General features: G+C 32.1%; 1 protein-coding gene across 1 annotated transcript in view; it reads left to right on the forward strand.

Moving 5' to 3' along the window:
- LOC136980408 (centrosomal protein of 135 kDa-like) overlaps positions 1–14,785 on the forward strand; it is a 56,673-nt gene that overhangs the window by 31,436 nt on the left and 10,452 nt on the right. Inside the window, 4 exon segments of the mRNA XM_067276514.1 lie at positions 3,661–3,815; positions 3,887–3,942; positions 6,773–6,941; positions 7,100–7,210. Of these exon segments, the coding sequence (XP_067132615.1) occupies positions 3,661–3,815; positions 3,887–3,942; positions 6,773–6,941; positions 7,100–7,210 (491 nt within the window).

Raw genomic sequence — 14,785 nt, forward strand, 5'->3', positions numbered from 1 at the left:
GTTGTCGTTTACAAAAATATTTTTTTACTTGATTTATCTTTAAATAATTTCATAAACTTGAGTTTAATAAAATTACTTTAATGATTTCATAGCATATTGTTAACGTTAAATCACATCTACATCTTCCCATAAATGTATGTTTAAATTGACTACAAGTATAATTATTCCATATAGTAAGTGTTATTTTCATAAAATGTGTGATTACTTTGCTTGTGAAATATCCATTTTTTAATCTTCTCTTATGCCGATTATAATTGTGCATTAATTGAGAGACTAAAAAAGTAAACGAAAATGTAAATTCATATTTACATATAAAATTTACCAAATAAATTAAAATATTCGAAGTGTTGTAAAAAGTACAACACGTAATTGCTTGTGAGAAAGATTTTCACAGGCTTCCCAAAGGTTAACAACTTTGCAACGATGTTGGTTTTTATTCATCTGCAGGAAAAAGTTTTTTGTTATTTATGAAATCATTAATAAAATATTATTTTACTTATATTATTTGGAGTATATTTATTTCAGATTTATTATTTTATTTGGAAATCAATATTTACACATCTCGAAGCATTAAAAAATAAACAGTTTCTGATAATGATAAATATCCGAGAATAGCCAAATTAGTGAAATCAGCATCGAAAATCCCGTTCCCATGAATGAGAGGATCAATTTTATGCCGGGCACTTTCTCCTGATAGAGCATCAGTGTTGGAAAGAATGCTTAATTCACTTTTGATTGTTAAGGAGGGACTAAACATGTATGACCAAAGCCCACACCTTGTACCTATTGCAAAGGACGACTGAAATTAGCTTCCTCGGTGCATAGAAATTATCAAGAACGATTGGAAAATGAAAAGAAGTTAAAAGAATAAGAGAAACGGAAAAAAGAGCACAGAAATGTTTTGAAGAACAACAAAAGAAAGCTGTTCGTAACATGAAGATTATGGAACGGCAACTGAGTTTAAACCAGAAAAATGTAGAAGAAAATGAAATACATGCGACAGTCTAAGTTTTGTTAGAAGCAGCAAACAAAAAAACTGGAGAAGGCTATTAACAGCAAGAACATGAATGAAGTACAAGCAGCACGTGTGATGCTTATTAGTGTTAAGTGTTCAAAAGCAAGAGGAAGCGAAATAGAAGGAAGTTGATAACATGCAGAATAATCTTAATAAAAGAACATCATCTTTCATGACTGATTATTTACAGAAGCCAAAGACATTTCAAGTATTCATGGTTTACTGGAAATACAGAAGCCACTGGTTATCGGGAAACAGAAAAAAAAACGCGATATAACCGAGTAATAAAAATTCTGGGCTTTTACTAAACAGATTATACATGCTATGGAATCTCTGTTCTTTCATCAATCAGCAAGTGTTTCTGATATAAAATAAGCTTAGTTTTTCAATCCTGAATTTTATTCGTAGGTTATATCGAATTAATTGACGTTTACGTAAACATCGAAACCATGAACGCCCATTTAGCATTGTTTCTTTAACAATGACATTGAAAGACAAATACTGTCGATATAAAAACAAAACATCAATTGCGATTTTATTATACAGTACTATATAAATCGCTTATTAGAAATTCGTGTAGTTTATATTTTTCAATAAAAATTATAAATGCTGTAATTGAAAATTTAAAAAAAATGAATATTGAATATATAATAGAACATCAAACCTTATAAAATTACAGAGTAAAAATTCTCTAAAAAGCAAAATGAAGTTACTACTGTATAAAAATTTTAGAAGTTTTCGTTCAGAATTAGAGAGATCTTTTCCTTACACGTTATGCGGTGAATTCGAAATTTCACACCTTTATGTGAATTGACGCAATACCGTTAATTCACATAAATGTATGAAATTTCGAATTCACAGAAACTTGTAAATGAGGAGACTGTACTTAAAACTAATAAATAAACAACTTTTATATCAAAAGGAAACAAATGACAATCGATCTATCCACCTGTTCTGCATATTTAGCTCTTTCTCGTATTTCGTTGCAAATAGAAATTCAGTGGTAATTGGTAATTTAAAATTAATTGACTCAAATGCTTTTAAAATTTAGGGGACCAAAAAAACGCGATATAACGAGTGGCTACTATATTACAGTATATACAGAAATTTTTAAAATGTGTTTAACCATAACAGAATAAAAAGAAATAACAATTTTTACTGCTGTTTTGCTGAGTTTTCCTTCTGTGTTTTCACTTTGTTTTGTCACTATTGCACTCACTTTTTATTCACTTTTTCTGTATTTCAACTCACTTTTCTCACTTTTTCAAAGGGGAAATAGCACTCCTAGGCCTGAACATGTCATTTTAGGCAGTAGGCAACTTTAGACAGTAAGCGGAAAATACCAAAACTATAGAACAATAAAAGACACTACATAAAAAAATTGATTAGTGAATGTGTTTTATTTGTTTGAGAAAATAAAACTAGAAAAAAAATAAGAAAAATAATAAATAACTATATATATAATCTTACAGGCAATAAGCAGTAAATACCAAAATTAATTTTAAAACAATAAAATGACTACAGAAAAAAATCGACTGGTGCACATGTTTCCTACGTTTGAAAAATAAATAAAATTAAGATGGAAAAATTAGAAAAATAATAAATTAATACAATACATATATATATTTATTTATTTATTTATTTATTTAAATGCAGTGAGCAGCAATAAAATATCACCAAACACAAGTAAAATGCAAATTTTTGATTAAAATTAAACATTTTTCAAAATGATGAAATATCATTATTCCATATATTTCAGCTGAATCAGAACTGATGATATATCATCATGTCAGCATAGAACAAAACATAAACAGCACCCAAGTTGACCACATAAAGACTGAGTCTTCCTCATAAAAAGGATGAGGCCTCACAGGTACTTTAAATCTACACTACAAACAAATACAGTTTCTGTGAGAGTTTTACCACAGAAAACAAGAAACATCGCAATTACACAAAGCTGTAACTCTTACAGACAAAAACAGAGCATCATTAAACTTACATAACACTGACTTGGATCTAACACAATACAGAAAATATGCAGACACCATCAGGCAGTCTTGACACAGAAGCAGCTACAAGGAAAGCATCCAAATGATCTCAACCAAGATCACATTGACAAAACTGTATCAGACTGCTGGTTGACTCATGGCTGCCTCTGGAGAGTGAGAAAGGGCATGATTGCCCTACAAGACTAGATCATAAATAAAAGAAACTACAGAAAAAACGTTTTAAAAATGCAACACTCACAGATGACATTTATAAGAAATGACACATCATGCACAAGACTATACAATTATGTCAGATAGGGTTGAAACTCTTTACACAAACTGACAAGCAAACAGCAAATATAATATATCAAAAGTTTGTACACAAACACAAGCTTATACACACCCAGGAACTGTACTACAAATACACATTTAAGATGGTCATAGAAAATAACATACAAAATATAATATAACTGAGCCATAATCACAGATAAAACAATACATTACAACAGACCAGATATAAAAAAAACATTTTCTCCCTATAGTTATGCCTTGACTTTGGTCCTGCTTAGTACTAGGCATTATATCATTAGTATAAACTTATATTCTATGCAGGAAACACTCACCAGCACAATAATAGTAATAATTTAATATTTACAGATAATCTAAATGAAATGATAGAACAGTATAATGTAGATGTCAGCAAATATCAAACAGAAATTGAAAATTTGAGTAAAGAAAAAAATCAGTTTCAGCAATTAGCAGAACAAAAAAGTCAGCATTTATTATCTGTTCAGCATGAAGTATTGGATAAAGTTAGTATTTTTTTTCTTTAAGACATTCTAATCTACTTCTTGTCTGATTTAATGACTGATTTATTACATAGGAGGAACAAATGAGTCAACTTAGAATAACAATTAATACACTGGAATCACAATTAGAGTGAGTATTGGTTATTTTTAGTTTATTTTTATTTTATTACTATCATCAATTTTTTTTAAGGTGTAATATACTAATATTTTTGAATCTGATCTTAATTAAATAGCTGAGAGAGAATGTTCCTTTTTAATTTATTGAAAAATAACAAAGATTTCATTACAGTGGATTCTTGATCTATTATTTTGGCATGGGGAAAAAATGACTGATGTGGGAAAATGATTGACATGGAAAATTTACGACATTGATGTTTTTTTGTTTATTTTGTATTAAAATGTGTATTTTCCAGTGATAAGCTTGTATGATGGTTTTCTGTAATACTAAACTATATGGAGCATTTGTTTGATTATGGACATTTGATTATTCTACATTTTAAAAAAGTGTTAAGAACACTGAAATTTATTCTATTTCCTTTTGGTAAGAATACTTAATGTATTTACTCTTTTCTTGCACATGGAGTTTCTTGCACATTTCTTGCACATGACTACCATAGAAGTGTTGAAGATGTTAGTGAAATTATAAATTCTTATCACTTAGGACGTGTTGATTCTCGTACATAAAAGGGTACTGGCTTTTTTACCAGACATGATCTCCCCTACCTCAAGGCAATGTAGGTTGCCAACCTTACAGGAGAAAATTATCACATCTGCCTCTTGAAATTATTGTACGTTCATCTCAATCCTTTATACTTGTATCTTTTATTTATAGAAATCTTAACAAGGTTCACTCTTTGTCAGAATCTCATGAACTTTTTATCTGCTATCCCTTCTTACAACAAAAAAATTGTTAAATCTCATTTTACAATGAAGTTTTCACAACTCTCTCTTATAATATATGATACAAAACAAACTTCTGAATGGGCCTAAGCTAAAATTTAAGTTTCTTCATATAATTTCAACATACCAAACATTAACAAATATGTAGCACATTCCTTTGTTTACCGTACTTATCTCCTATACATAAACCTTAGTTTTTCTAATTTTTGCGACCATCTAAAATTTTTTAGTCTATTCAAGTGGTCACAACTCCCTATGCCAGGGATGGCAAACCTTTTTGAGTCTGCGTGCCATATTGTAAGCATACTTAGCTTTAAAGATGTTAATGCATGCCAATATCTTACACTTCGAATAATGATATTTAAAGAAATTAAACGAATACGCTTTAATTCGAATAAATGTAAAAAATCTGATTGAAAAAAGGATGATCAGGTGATAAACAGAAAGGATGATTGAAAAAAACAGAAATCATATGACACATTACGTGCCAGATGATTTCTGCTATGTGCCACTTTGGGCACGTGTGCCATAGATTTGCCATCCCTGCCCTATGCCAAAAAAGTTTCAGTTCTAGACAATTCTCTAGATGAAAACTACTCTATAGGTACTAAATTAATACATTTTATTACATTTTGTACAAGTAGAAGCATAATGGCATTTCAACAAAATGTTTATTTGCGCAAAATTTTTTTTTTTTTTTTGCATAAACTTGAGTATTTTGTCATTAGGTCTAAAAGTATAGCAGTTACCAGTCTTAAAAAGTATGACAAAGGTGCGCCATATAATCAAGAATATATGGTAGTAGCCAATCTAAAAACTTCTGACAATTTAGTAGCCCTCTAGTGATGAAAAAAAGAAATATCAATGAAAAGGCAATATGTATAAAAATAGTGATTGCAAATTGAGTTTTTTCAAAAATTAACAGTTGTTTTCAGAGTAAAGCCTATTTATGAAATTATCATACAAAACCCTATTATCATACATCATACAGCACCCAAAATAATTGTACAAATGCGATAATTACTGTACAGATAGCAACTCCGAGACAATGTGCTAATTTCTACCAGTGTTGCCAGGCTTTAAGAGGCAATCTCGCCAATAAAGTACAGTATTTTATAAAGCAGTAGACAAAAAATAGCCAAAAATTACAATAAAAACTGGTTAGCTGTAGCAAAGTATTTAACTGTTAAATTTGATGATCTTTTATTTTTAGTACATGAAAATCAGTGTTTCAATTTAGTGCCCCTTATTGTGAGTAAAACAATTGATACAGGATAATGTTTTTTTTTCAGTTAAAACACAGAATAAACATTGTGGGAGCAAAGAATACTGGAAAAATTAACATTATATATGTGTTCTTATTTGGGACTGAAGAAAACAACCGATAGATGCAATAAAACGATTGATACAAGAATGATAGGTTGCGAATCCACTATATTCTAGAATAAATATGCATGCCAGCAGAGAAATTTTACCAATTTGTTCTTTTAATTTTTTAAAACTCAATTTCAAATAGATAAAATATTGCTTTAATGCAAGATCATTTTGAATGATTTACTTGAAAAATTGGCAGTTTTACTGCAGATTTTCTACACACAAAGTCAATTGTTGATTTTATACTAATAAAATTATATATTAAAAAAATTTTTGCTAATATTATCAAAATATTATTTTTATTATGTAGACATCTTTTGCTTAACATCAGTAATTCATTCCTGAAAGCCGGATGTTCTATCTAAAAATACTAATATTACATTTATACTATGAAAGTTAAACTGTTCAGAAATAACCATGTTTAAGGTTAAACAAAGTTATCAATTGTGCTGTTTACAATAATCACAATGAACTTAGTTAAATCGTCATTTTCTTTTATGTAAACATTAACTAAAATATTAAAAGGAGTTTAATTTATAGGATGTTTGAAAAAGAATTGATGGATTAGAAAAACTCATATCTATTTTCCTAAAATAAACATAACTGCACAGATTGTAACTATGGCAAGGATATTATTGTATTTTATGACATATTGAAATATTTTGTTTAATAAACTTTTGTTTTAGTAAACTTCAGTCAGAAATTCAAGATAAGGAAAAATTATTACAATCTATAAAACAGCAATTAGAATCAAATACAGAGCAATTTGAATCATTTCAACATTCTCAGAATATTGTACAAAATGAAAATAAGAAATTGCTTGAAAATATTGGAGTTTTGACAAAAGAAAATCAGGCAAGTAACTATAAATTTATCTTATAAATTTATTGTTTTATGACTTTTAAAATATTATAGCATCTATTAAAAAGCTGTTGTTTTTAATTCAATTTTTAGGAATTGATTAAAAATAATCACAAAGTTATGATACAGTTAGGTAATATTTTTATTTTTAGATTCTAAGTAAAGAATTGGAAAAAGTACACAGTGAAAAAGAAACGTTGAAAAGACAAATTCAAGAATATGTTACTGAAGTAACTCGTGTTGAGGAATTACTTGCTCATAAGGTAACTTAATCTATTTTATACATAATATACATTATTTTTTACACATAATATATATTATGTGTAAAAAATAAACACTTTTAACATATATTATACCAGGCATGGGCAAATGCAGCTCTTGCTGAAAGTGTTAATTTCTATTTTTTATTAATATTTTTACAATTTTATTTTTATAATTTTGTCAAAATATGTTTATTAAAAAAATTCAATATTTGTTTTATATTATATTTATATTATATAATAAAATCGCGCACCTTACCATACTATCCGCCACGACAATACAGAACTGCAGCTCCATGAATTTTGCAAAATCTACATTGCGGCTCCCACTGAACTCTTGCTCACCCACCCCTGTATTATGTTTATTTTTTTAATGAAATTTTAAACATTAAAGTGAAAACTTTCATTAGAGTCAACTTATATTATCTCTAATTTTCATTTTTATCTAAATATGATATATTCTTCTAACTAGTTTTTCTAGTATAAATTTTTTTAGATGTCAATATTCACTAACAGCTTTAACTTTGTTCATCAATGGAGTAGTCATACAAATGTTGGTATGCAGAATAAGATAGTCAAAACTTAAATGAAAATATGAGAACTATTATGAAAAGCTATAAAATAAAATTATATATATCATTTTAAAGAATTCAATTTAAGACAATGTTAAAAATTAAAATAAGGGATGTCCCAATAGATACTACCAGATTTGAATTTTACACAATTTTTATTCGGTTGCTTTTTGGCCAATAATATTTGATATTTGACATGTTGAGAAACTAATAGGAAAAATAAATTAGTACGCAGTTGCAGATTATATTGTTATTGCTGAAACATTTCACAAAAATCAGCAATCTAATAACAATGTAAAGAAAATTATATACTGGTGTTGGTAAGAATTGTGTGCTCAGTAGCAAAGGAATCCAAAAGTTAATTGTGAGGTTTAGAGTAACTGATTCTGTAAACTGGGTTGGCAACCTTTTCTGGATGGCAGGCCATTTTCAAAAAAAAAATATTTTTAAGCACAGTCAGATGTTTTGTAATGTAGTATGTAGCTTAAATAGGTTTTTTTAAATCAAATATAAATATTATTTAAAAAAATAAAATTGTTACTAATTTTTATTTTATTTTTATTTACATGCTATAATAACATCGGAGAACAAAAAGTGACAATTCTTAAAAAAGAAAATAATTTATTTTATTCAAATAAAAGTAACATTAAAATTTAATAAGATTTTTGTTCTTGAATGTTTTTCGATAATTCATTTATGTCAAAATGGGTTTGAGAAGCTGAAATCCTTAAAATGTTTTGCAAATTTTCGTTGGTCAATCTCTTTCTATATTTTGATCATATTATCAAATCAAATATTTGATCAAATATTATCAATAAAAACTTTTACTACTTTTTGTTACTTTTTATTTATAAAAATAATAATAATACAATCAATATATTTCATAATATAACTAGCTTACCCGTCGCGCGTTGACTGCGATTTCAGAAGAAAGGAAATTCAAGCAAACTCGTTATGATAAAATTCAATTTACATTTTATCATTTTTACTGAAACTTATTTTATTATTATTATTATTATTATTATTAATTTTTATCGGGAAAACATTTCAAAGTGTCGTTTCAATTCTATTTATTTATTGGAGTGCTTGTGGATACACGATATTTTTTGTTTTTCTGTCTGGTGTGTACACGAATAAATCAGAAGGTTTTCCGACGCGTGAGCTGGCCACCTACAGTTGTCCATGTGAGAAGCATGGATTCTCCAAATCTAGCCCACACACTTGCAACGATTGTTCCTGTGCTTTGTTGATGGTCATTGCAAAAGCGATTTGCATCGGAAACTGCAAACGTTTGAATTCAAATGGCTTATCTGTTGGGATCATTGGAATACGTGGCAACAGTACATCTTTCCCCTTGAATTTCCCATTTAAAATTGTAGCTTCGATGACATTGTTCATCATCTTTTTCACCGAAAGTCTTGTACTGTTGCAAAGTTGTGGTGGATTGATGTTTCGAAGAAGAATGATAGGCACACCAATTTTTAATGTTAAAATGTGCGGTGGCATTCCTGGCAAATCTAGTGAATTCAAGAATTCTGTTGGGTAATTGACAACTTCGTCTTGGTTCATAACAGTGTCGATGGACTTATACGTTGTCGCTTCGCCTGGTATTCTGTTTTGAATGCTGAAGTTGATGTCATTGACATCGTTGTTCTTAGCTGCTAATATAGCACGTGCACTGAGCCACTGATGATTTTTGTAATTCTGCACGATATTTGGGAAATCCTTTTGAATCAATTTGTCTTTGGTTGATGTCATCTTACAAAAGTTTGTTGGCAATGTGATACATTGTGTAGATCTGTCTATTGCCATCTTCCCATTCCCAATATCCAGCAATTGTTTTGCGAAACGTTCGGCGGATACATCATTTTGTAGTTCAACACGCATATTGGTTTTCAAAGTCAATTTCTTTACATGTTGCCATAGAACTGATGATTTGAGGCATGCATTAAGTTCATCAGCAGGTGTTGAACGTGGTATAACTGGCAGAGTTTGTCGAAAATCACCAGACAATAAAATGAGTGCTCCCCCGAAGGGCTGTCCATTTCCCCTCAAATCTTTCAGTGTACGATCAAGCGCTTCCAATGCTTTTTTGTGAGCCATTGTGCATTCGTCCCATATGATAAGTTTACATGTTTGGAGAACTTTGCCCATTCCGGAATTTTTGGTGATATTGCATGTTGGCGTCTCATTGGTTTGCAAATTCAATGGCAACTTCAGTGCTGAATGCACTGTTCGACCACCATCCAATAGTGTTGCCGCAATTCCAGATGATGCAATTGCCAGTGCAATTTTATTCTGTGATCAAACGGTTGCCAACATTAGTGAAATGAGAAAAGTTTTACCTGTACCTCCGGGCGCATCTATGAAGTACAATCCACCCCTTTGATATGTAATTGCTTGCATTATTGTGTCATATACAACACGTTGTTCTGAAACCAACTTTGGAAGATTCGTTTCAACAAATGTATCCAAATCATCGACATCGAAGTGTGTTTCACGTTGCAAATCACGATCATAAGCGTCATTTACAGACCGATTCGGTGCACACATTCCCAACTGCCCCAATCCTTTGTTAGTGATTGCCAATCATTTATCCTCGATCGAAACCAACACTTCATTATACATGTGTGGTGTAAGTTGCATGTCTGGATTCTGATTCGTTGCTCGCAAATGATGTAGGATGTCTTCACTCATATAATCTTTGTATTTTTCCCAAAGATCTTTTGGATTGGATGGGAAACAAGTTGTCAATATTATTGCAAATAACATGCGTATTTGCTGTGGTTGAGCAGTGTTCGATGCATCAGTGAGTGTCGCGAGTCATGCAGTCCCAATGTGCATCGTTTTCAAGAAGATTTAATTCTTGGCAAGCCTCTTGATAGGTTGCACATACTTCACCATTTACTGTTCTCAGTTCTTGGAAGGATTTCGGTCCACGTACGTTAACTAACAGTAATCGCAAGTAAAAACATTCTTGATTGTTTGGATGAACTGTATACAGATGGCCTAATGCGTCGGACGAATATAAATTCGTATGTCCTTCAACTGGTTTGCCCTGTTTACGACGTTGAAACTTTTTCGCTGATGCATTCCATGTGTAGTATTTTGGCACTTCTGAGTAAAGTAGCATTTTTGCGAACAAATCATTCGTGCACAATGAGAAGAACGCAGTTAACATTGTTTTCGGTGGCGATAATGCTCTTGCATGTACATTCTCCGTTGTAAAATACACACGCTGTCCATTTTCAAGATGTACTACCAAATGAACAACTGTTGGATGACGTTCATGAATTGGAAATGAGAAAATATGCCAAACTGCTTCATTGCTACTAATGTAGCGTCCCAATTCATATTGATCGATTTCATTGATTGGTGCAGATGCATTTCCCACTCCAAAAACTGCCATATCACTTCCTTTGTTGACATATTTGCAAATGTATTTGATTGATTTCACTGAACTACAATATTCAACATTAATGTGTGCTTTGAAAGTCTTTGAGAGGAATGGCGAATACAGCACAACCCAATGATTATCGACTTCAATGTCATTGTTGCGTACTTTTAGAGTGATGAATTTGCCACCATCTTCAGTTGATCGTCGACGATATTGTGGATATCTATCATTTCCAGTGATAGTTTCGGCGTGTAAGTCTCATGGATAGCGTTTCATGCATTTTCCATCCTTCATGCATGGAAAATTGTTGTTGATCGTGCCGCATGGACCATGAATCATGTTGTTGGTAACGACTTCGAATAAGCCTGGATCAATGTTGACATCTGGTATTTCTGCTGAGATGATTTCGTCAATTTTGTGCTGGTGTAATTTTGTCGATCAGCCAAATCAAAATGTGTGCACGCGGTAATCCTCTTTTCTGCCATTCAATGGAATACATTGAACAGCGTGTCTCTCCAAAAACATGATGTTTGACAATGAAATCTGTCATAGATTTCAATTTTTGTTTGAACACACGTGCAATGATGTCATGGCGATCCGAAGACGATTGTCCAGGCAACAGAAGATCTTTAATTTCTTCCCACGTAGGATTGCATGTGAATGTTACGAATAAATCTGGACAGCCGTATGCGCGAACATAAGTCATTGCATTTTGTGCGTATTCATGCATGTGCCGTGGGCTTCCTGTGAATGTAGCTGGCAGTATGACCATTTTTCCCAGTTCGTTGGGATTGCCATCAGTAGCAATTGCATCGCGTAAATGAACATATTCTTCAGAGCGCAGCTTGGTTTGATTCAGTCGAATGAAAAGAAGTCATTCAGTCTCGATTTTTGCGTACATATCGACAACATATTGGTGAAATAATTTTCGACATTTCAAAATGTGATTGTCTGTGTTCTCATGAATCATCAATCGATAAGAATAGTAATTCATGGCACTGACTTTCTTATTGGTCTCCCTATCTGTTTGTGGATTTCTCATTTTGATGTTGAAATGATATCCATCTTCTCCTTGCCAGAATAAAATTGGATATTGCAATGCATCGTATGAGCGATGAGTTTCGGAGACTCGCTGAACATTACCATCTCTGCGATGAAGAACTATATCACGCGAGTTAAATTCTTCGCCAACTATGACGATCGCCACTTCATTAATTGTTGGGGCATTGTATTGTCTTTCATGTTGGCTGGCTGGTGTTTTGTCAGCTCTAATGACAACTACATAATCATCAGCTGGCATTCGCTCGAGGGCCGTCCTGAACAGTCGAACTAATTCATTATGTTCATGGAATAAATTTTGTAATGCAGCAACAATTTCTTGATTAGTGCCGGTATTGAATCAACAACGTTGATCAACTTGTTCATCAGTGGCTCCCATGAAATAAATTTGGAGAAATTTGTGATCTGCATCTGGCAGTGGTAGAAGTGATCCAGTACGATGATAAATTTGCCCTTGCACTTTGAATGTTGGCATGTAATTGACACATATGATTTCTGTTGCACTAAACGATGTCATTTGGAAACATGAATTGTACTTGCGTATGTTTGCCAAGAAATGTTTCGACTGGCTTGTGTCACCTGATACCAACGTTGATAATGGTTCGGGTGGTAAATGCAATTCTGGCAATTTCACTTTTCCACCTGCGCAGCACATTCCTGTAGTTTCATTTTTGAATTTCAAAGTATGGCAAAATTTGCATAATTTGTCCATTTTTTCAATAACGACACTTCGATGAAGACTGTAATCATAATCAGCATCGTAATGAAATGCAGCAAGATTCAAATCAGCATGCAGTGTCCATCTGGATCGAACATTGCGTTCTCAATTCGTTCCTAGTCTTGCTCCCCGTTTGTCAATTGTTTCCTTTGAGCGGGCTTGAGCAGTATGTACTCGATTGGCTTCCAATCTTGATTCTCATTGCTCGTTTGTTTGAGAAGAATGGGCTTGAGCAGTGTGTACTCGATTGGTTTCCAATCTTGATTCTCGTTGCTCGTTTGTTTGAGAAGAACGGGATTGAGCAGTGTGTACTTGAACGGCTTCTAATCTTGCTTTCTGTTCCTCGTCTGTTTCTGAAGCTCGTAATGTTTTTTTCTTTCGTGCTTGAGATCTAGATCGACCAATCGATTGATGTTTGGGGGGCATAACTGTCGGCGATGCTTGCAAATTCGCTGAGAAAAATGGGGAAAATAAGTATTCGAAAGAATTATTCGATTTCGAATTTATTCGAAGAATTATTCAAATTTTAAAATCGATTCAACTCTCTATTAAATGTTTCTCTGTCTCTCTCTTACTACTACTCACTACTTTTCACTACTGCTTCTGGTCTACTCTCTTGTCTGACTTTTTCTTTCTGACCCTGAGACTTCTTGAGTCTTGTCTCTGACTTTCTATCTGACTCTTTGATCGGGTTGGAGCTCCCTTTTTAAACACTTCCAGCATGAGAAAGTTTGTCATCAGACGATGATTTATAGTAGTGATATGGTAGTGTTGTCATCAGGTGATGATTTATTGGCGGTTTCGTCATCGTAGCTGAGATGATTGTTTTATTTTGTTGTTTGATAATGACATCTAACTTTTGTAGAGTCATCATCTTGTTGATGTGACTCATCTTTGTTTTGTGACAGCTCTCATCATTATTCATTGATTGCTTTGACTAAGTTCTTCGTTTAATGTGTAAACATTGTAGAAGTGACACTCGGTGCCATGGAAGGGGGTACCATGTTTCCCACTTTTATATTTTTAATCCTTTACAAATTAATTTAATTACTTAATTGCTCCTTTCTGTTTTCCTTGGCATGTTGTCAGTTTTCTGACAGTTGGATAATAAACCGTTTCTACTCTAATTCGTCTCTTTAAACCATTTTAAGTTGATATTAAAATTTGGAAACGGGAATACCTAGATCGGTAAAATAGGCAAATTTCCTCATACAACTTCGGTTGTTGTTTAAGATACAGTTAAGGTTTTAACAAAGGTCAAGTGAATACATAATTAGCAAAAATAAAGTGATTAAACAAAAATTATTACAAATAACAGTTCACAAATACATATATAAAGATATTTTTGGAAGGAGGGAAATGGTGGCCTTTACATATGCCAGAAACCTTTGTGGGAGTGTATTAAACAACTTCCCAAAGTTTTATGGCAATCGGATAAATGGTGTAGTAATGCATGAAGAACAGACAGCCAGACGGACACATTCGTTTTTATATATATAGATAACACTTCCCCCGTGGGGGAATTTCAAAAAATCCCTTCTTAGTGTACATTCTTCTTGACGTACCCTATTAAAACACAATCAAACACGCATCTAAAATAGTATAATAAAAGTTGAGTTCTTCACAGTAAGCCTTAATCCTGTCCCTCTCCCTCGCAAGGGAATATCGAAAAATCCCTTTTTAGTGTATATTCTGTTGACGTAACCTATTAAAATGCAATCAAAAACGCAAAAAACCGCATGTAAAATAGTATAATAGAAGCCGAGTTCTTCACGGTAAGCCTTAATCCTGTCCATCTCCCCCAGTAGGGGGAATTTCAACATGTATATTAT

This window comes from Centruroides vittatus, unplaced genomic scaffold (assembly GCF_030686945.1).
Source record: "Centruroides vittatus isolate TY-2023 unplaced genomic scaffold, ASM3068694v2 contig_7, whole genome shotgun sequence".
NCBI lineage: Eukaryota > Metazoa > Arthropoda > Arachnida > Scorpiones > Buthidae > Centruroides > Centruroides vittatus.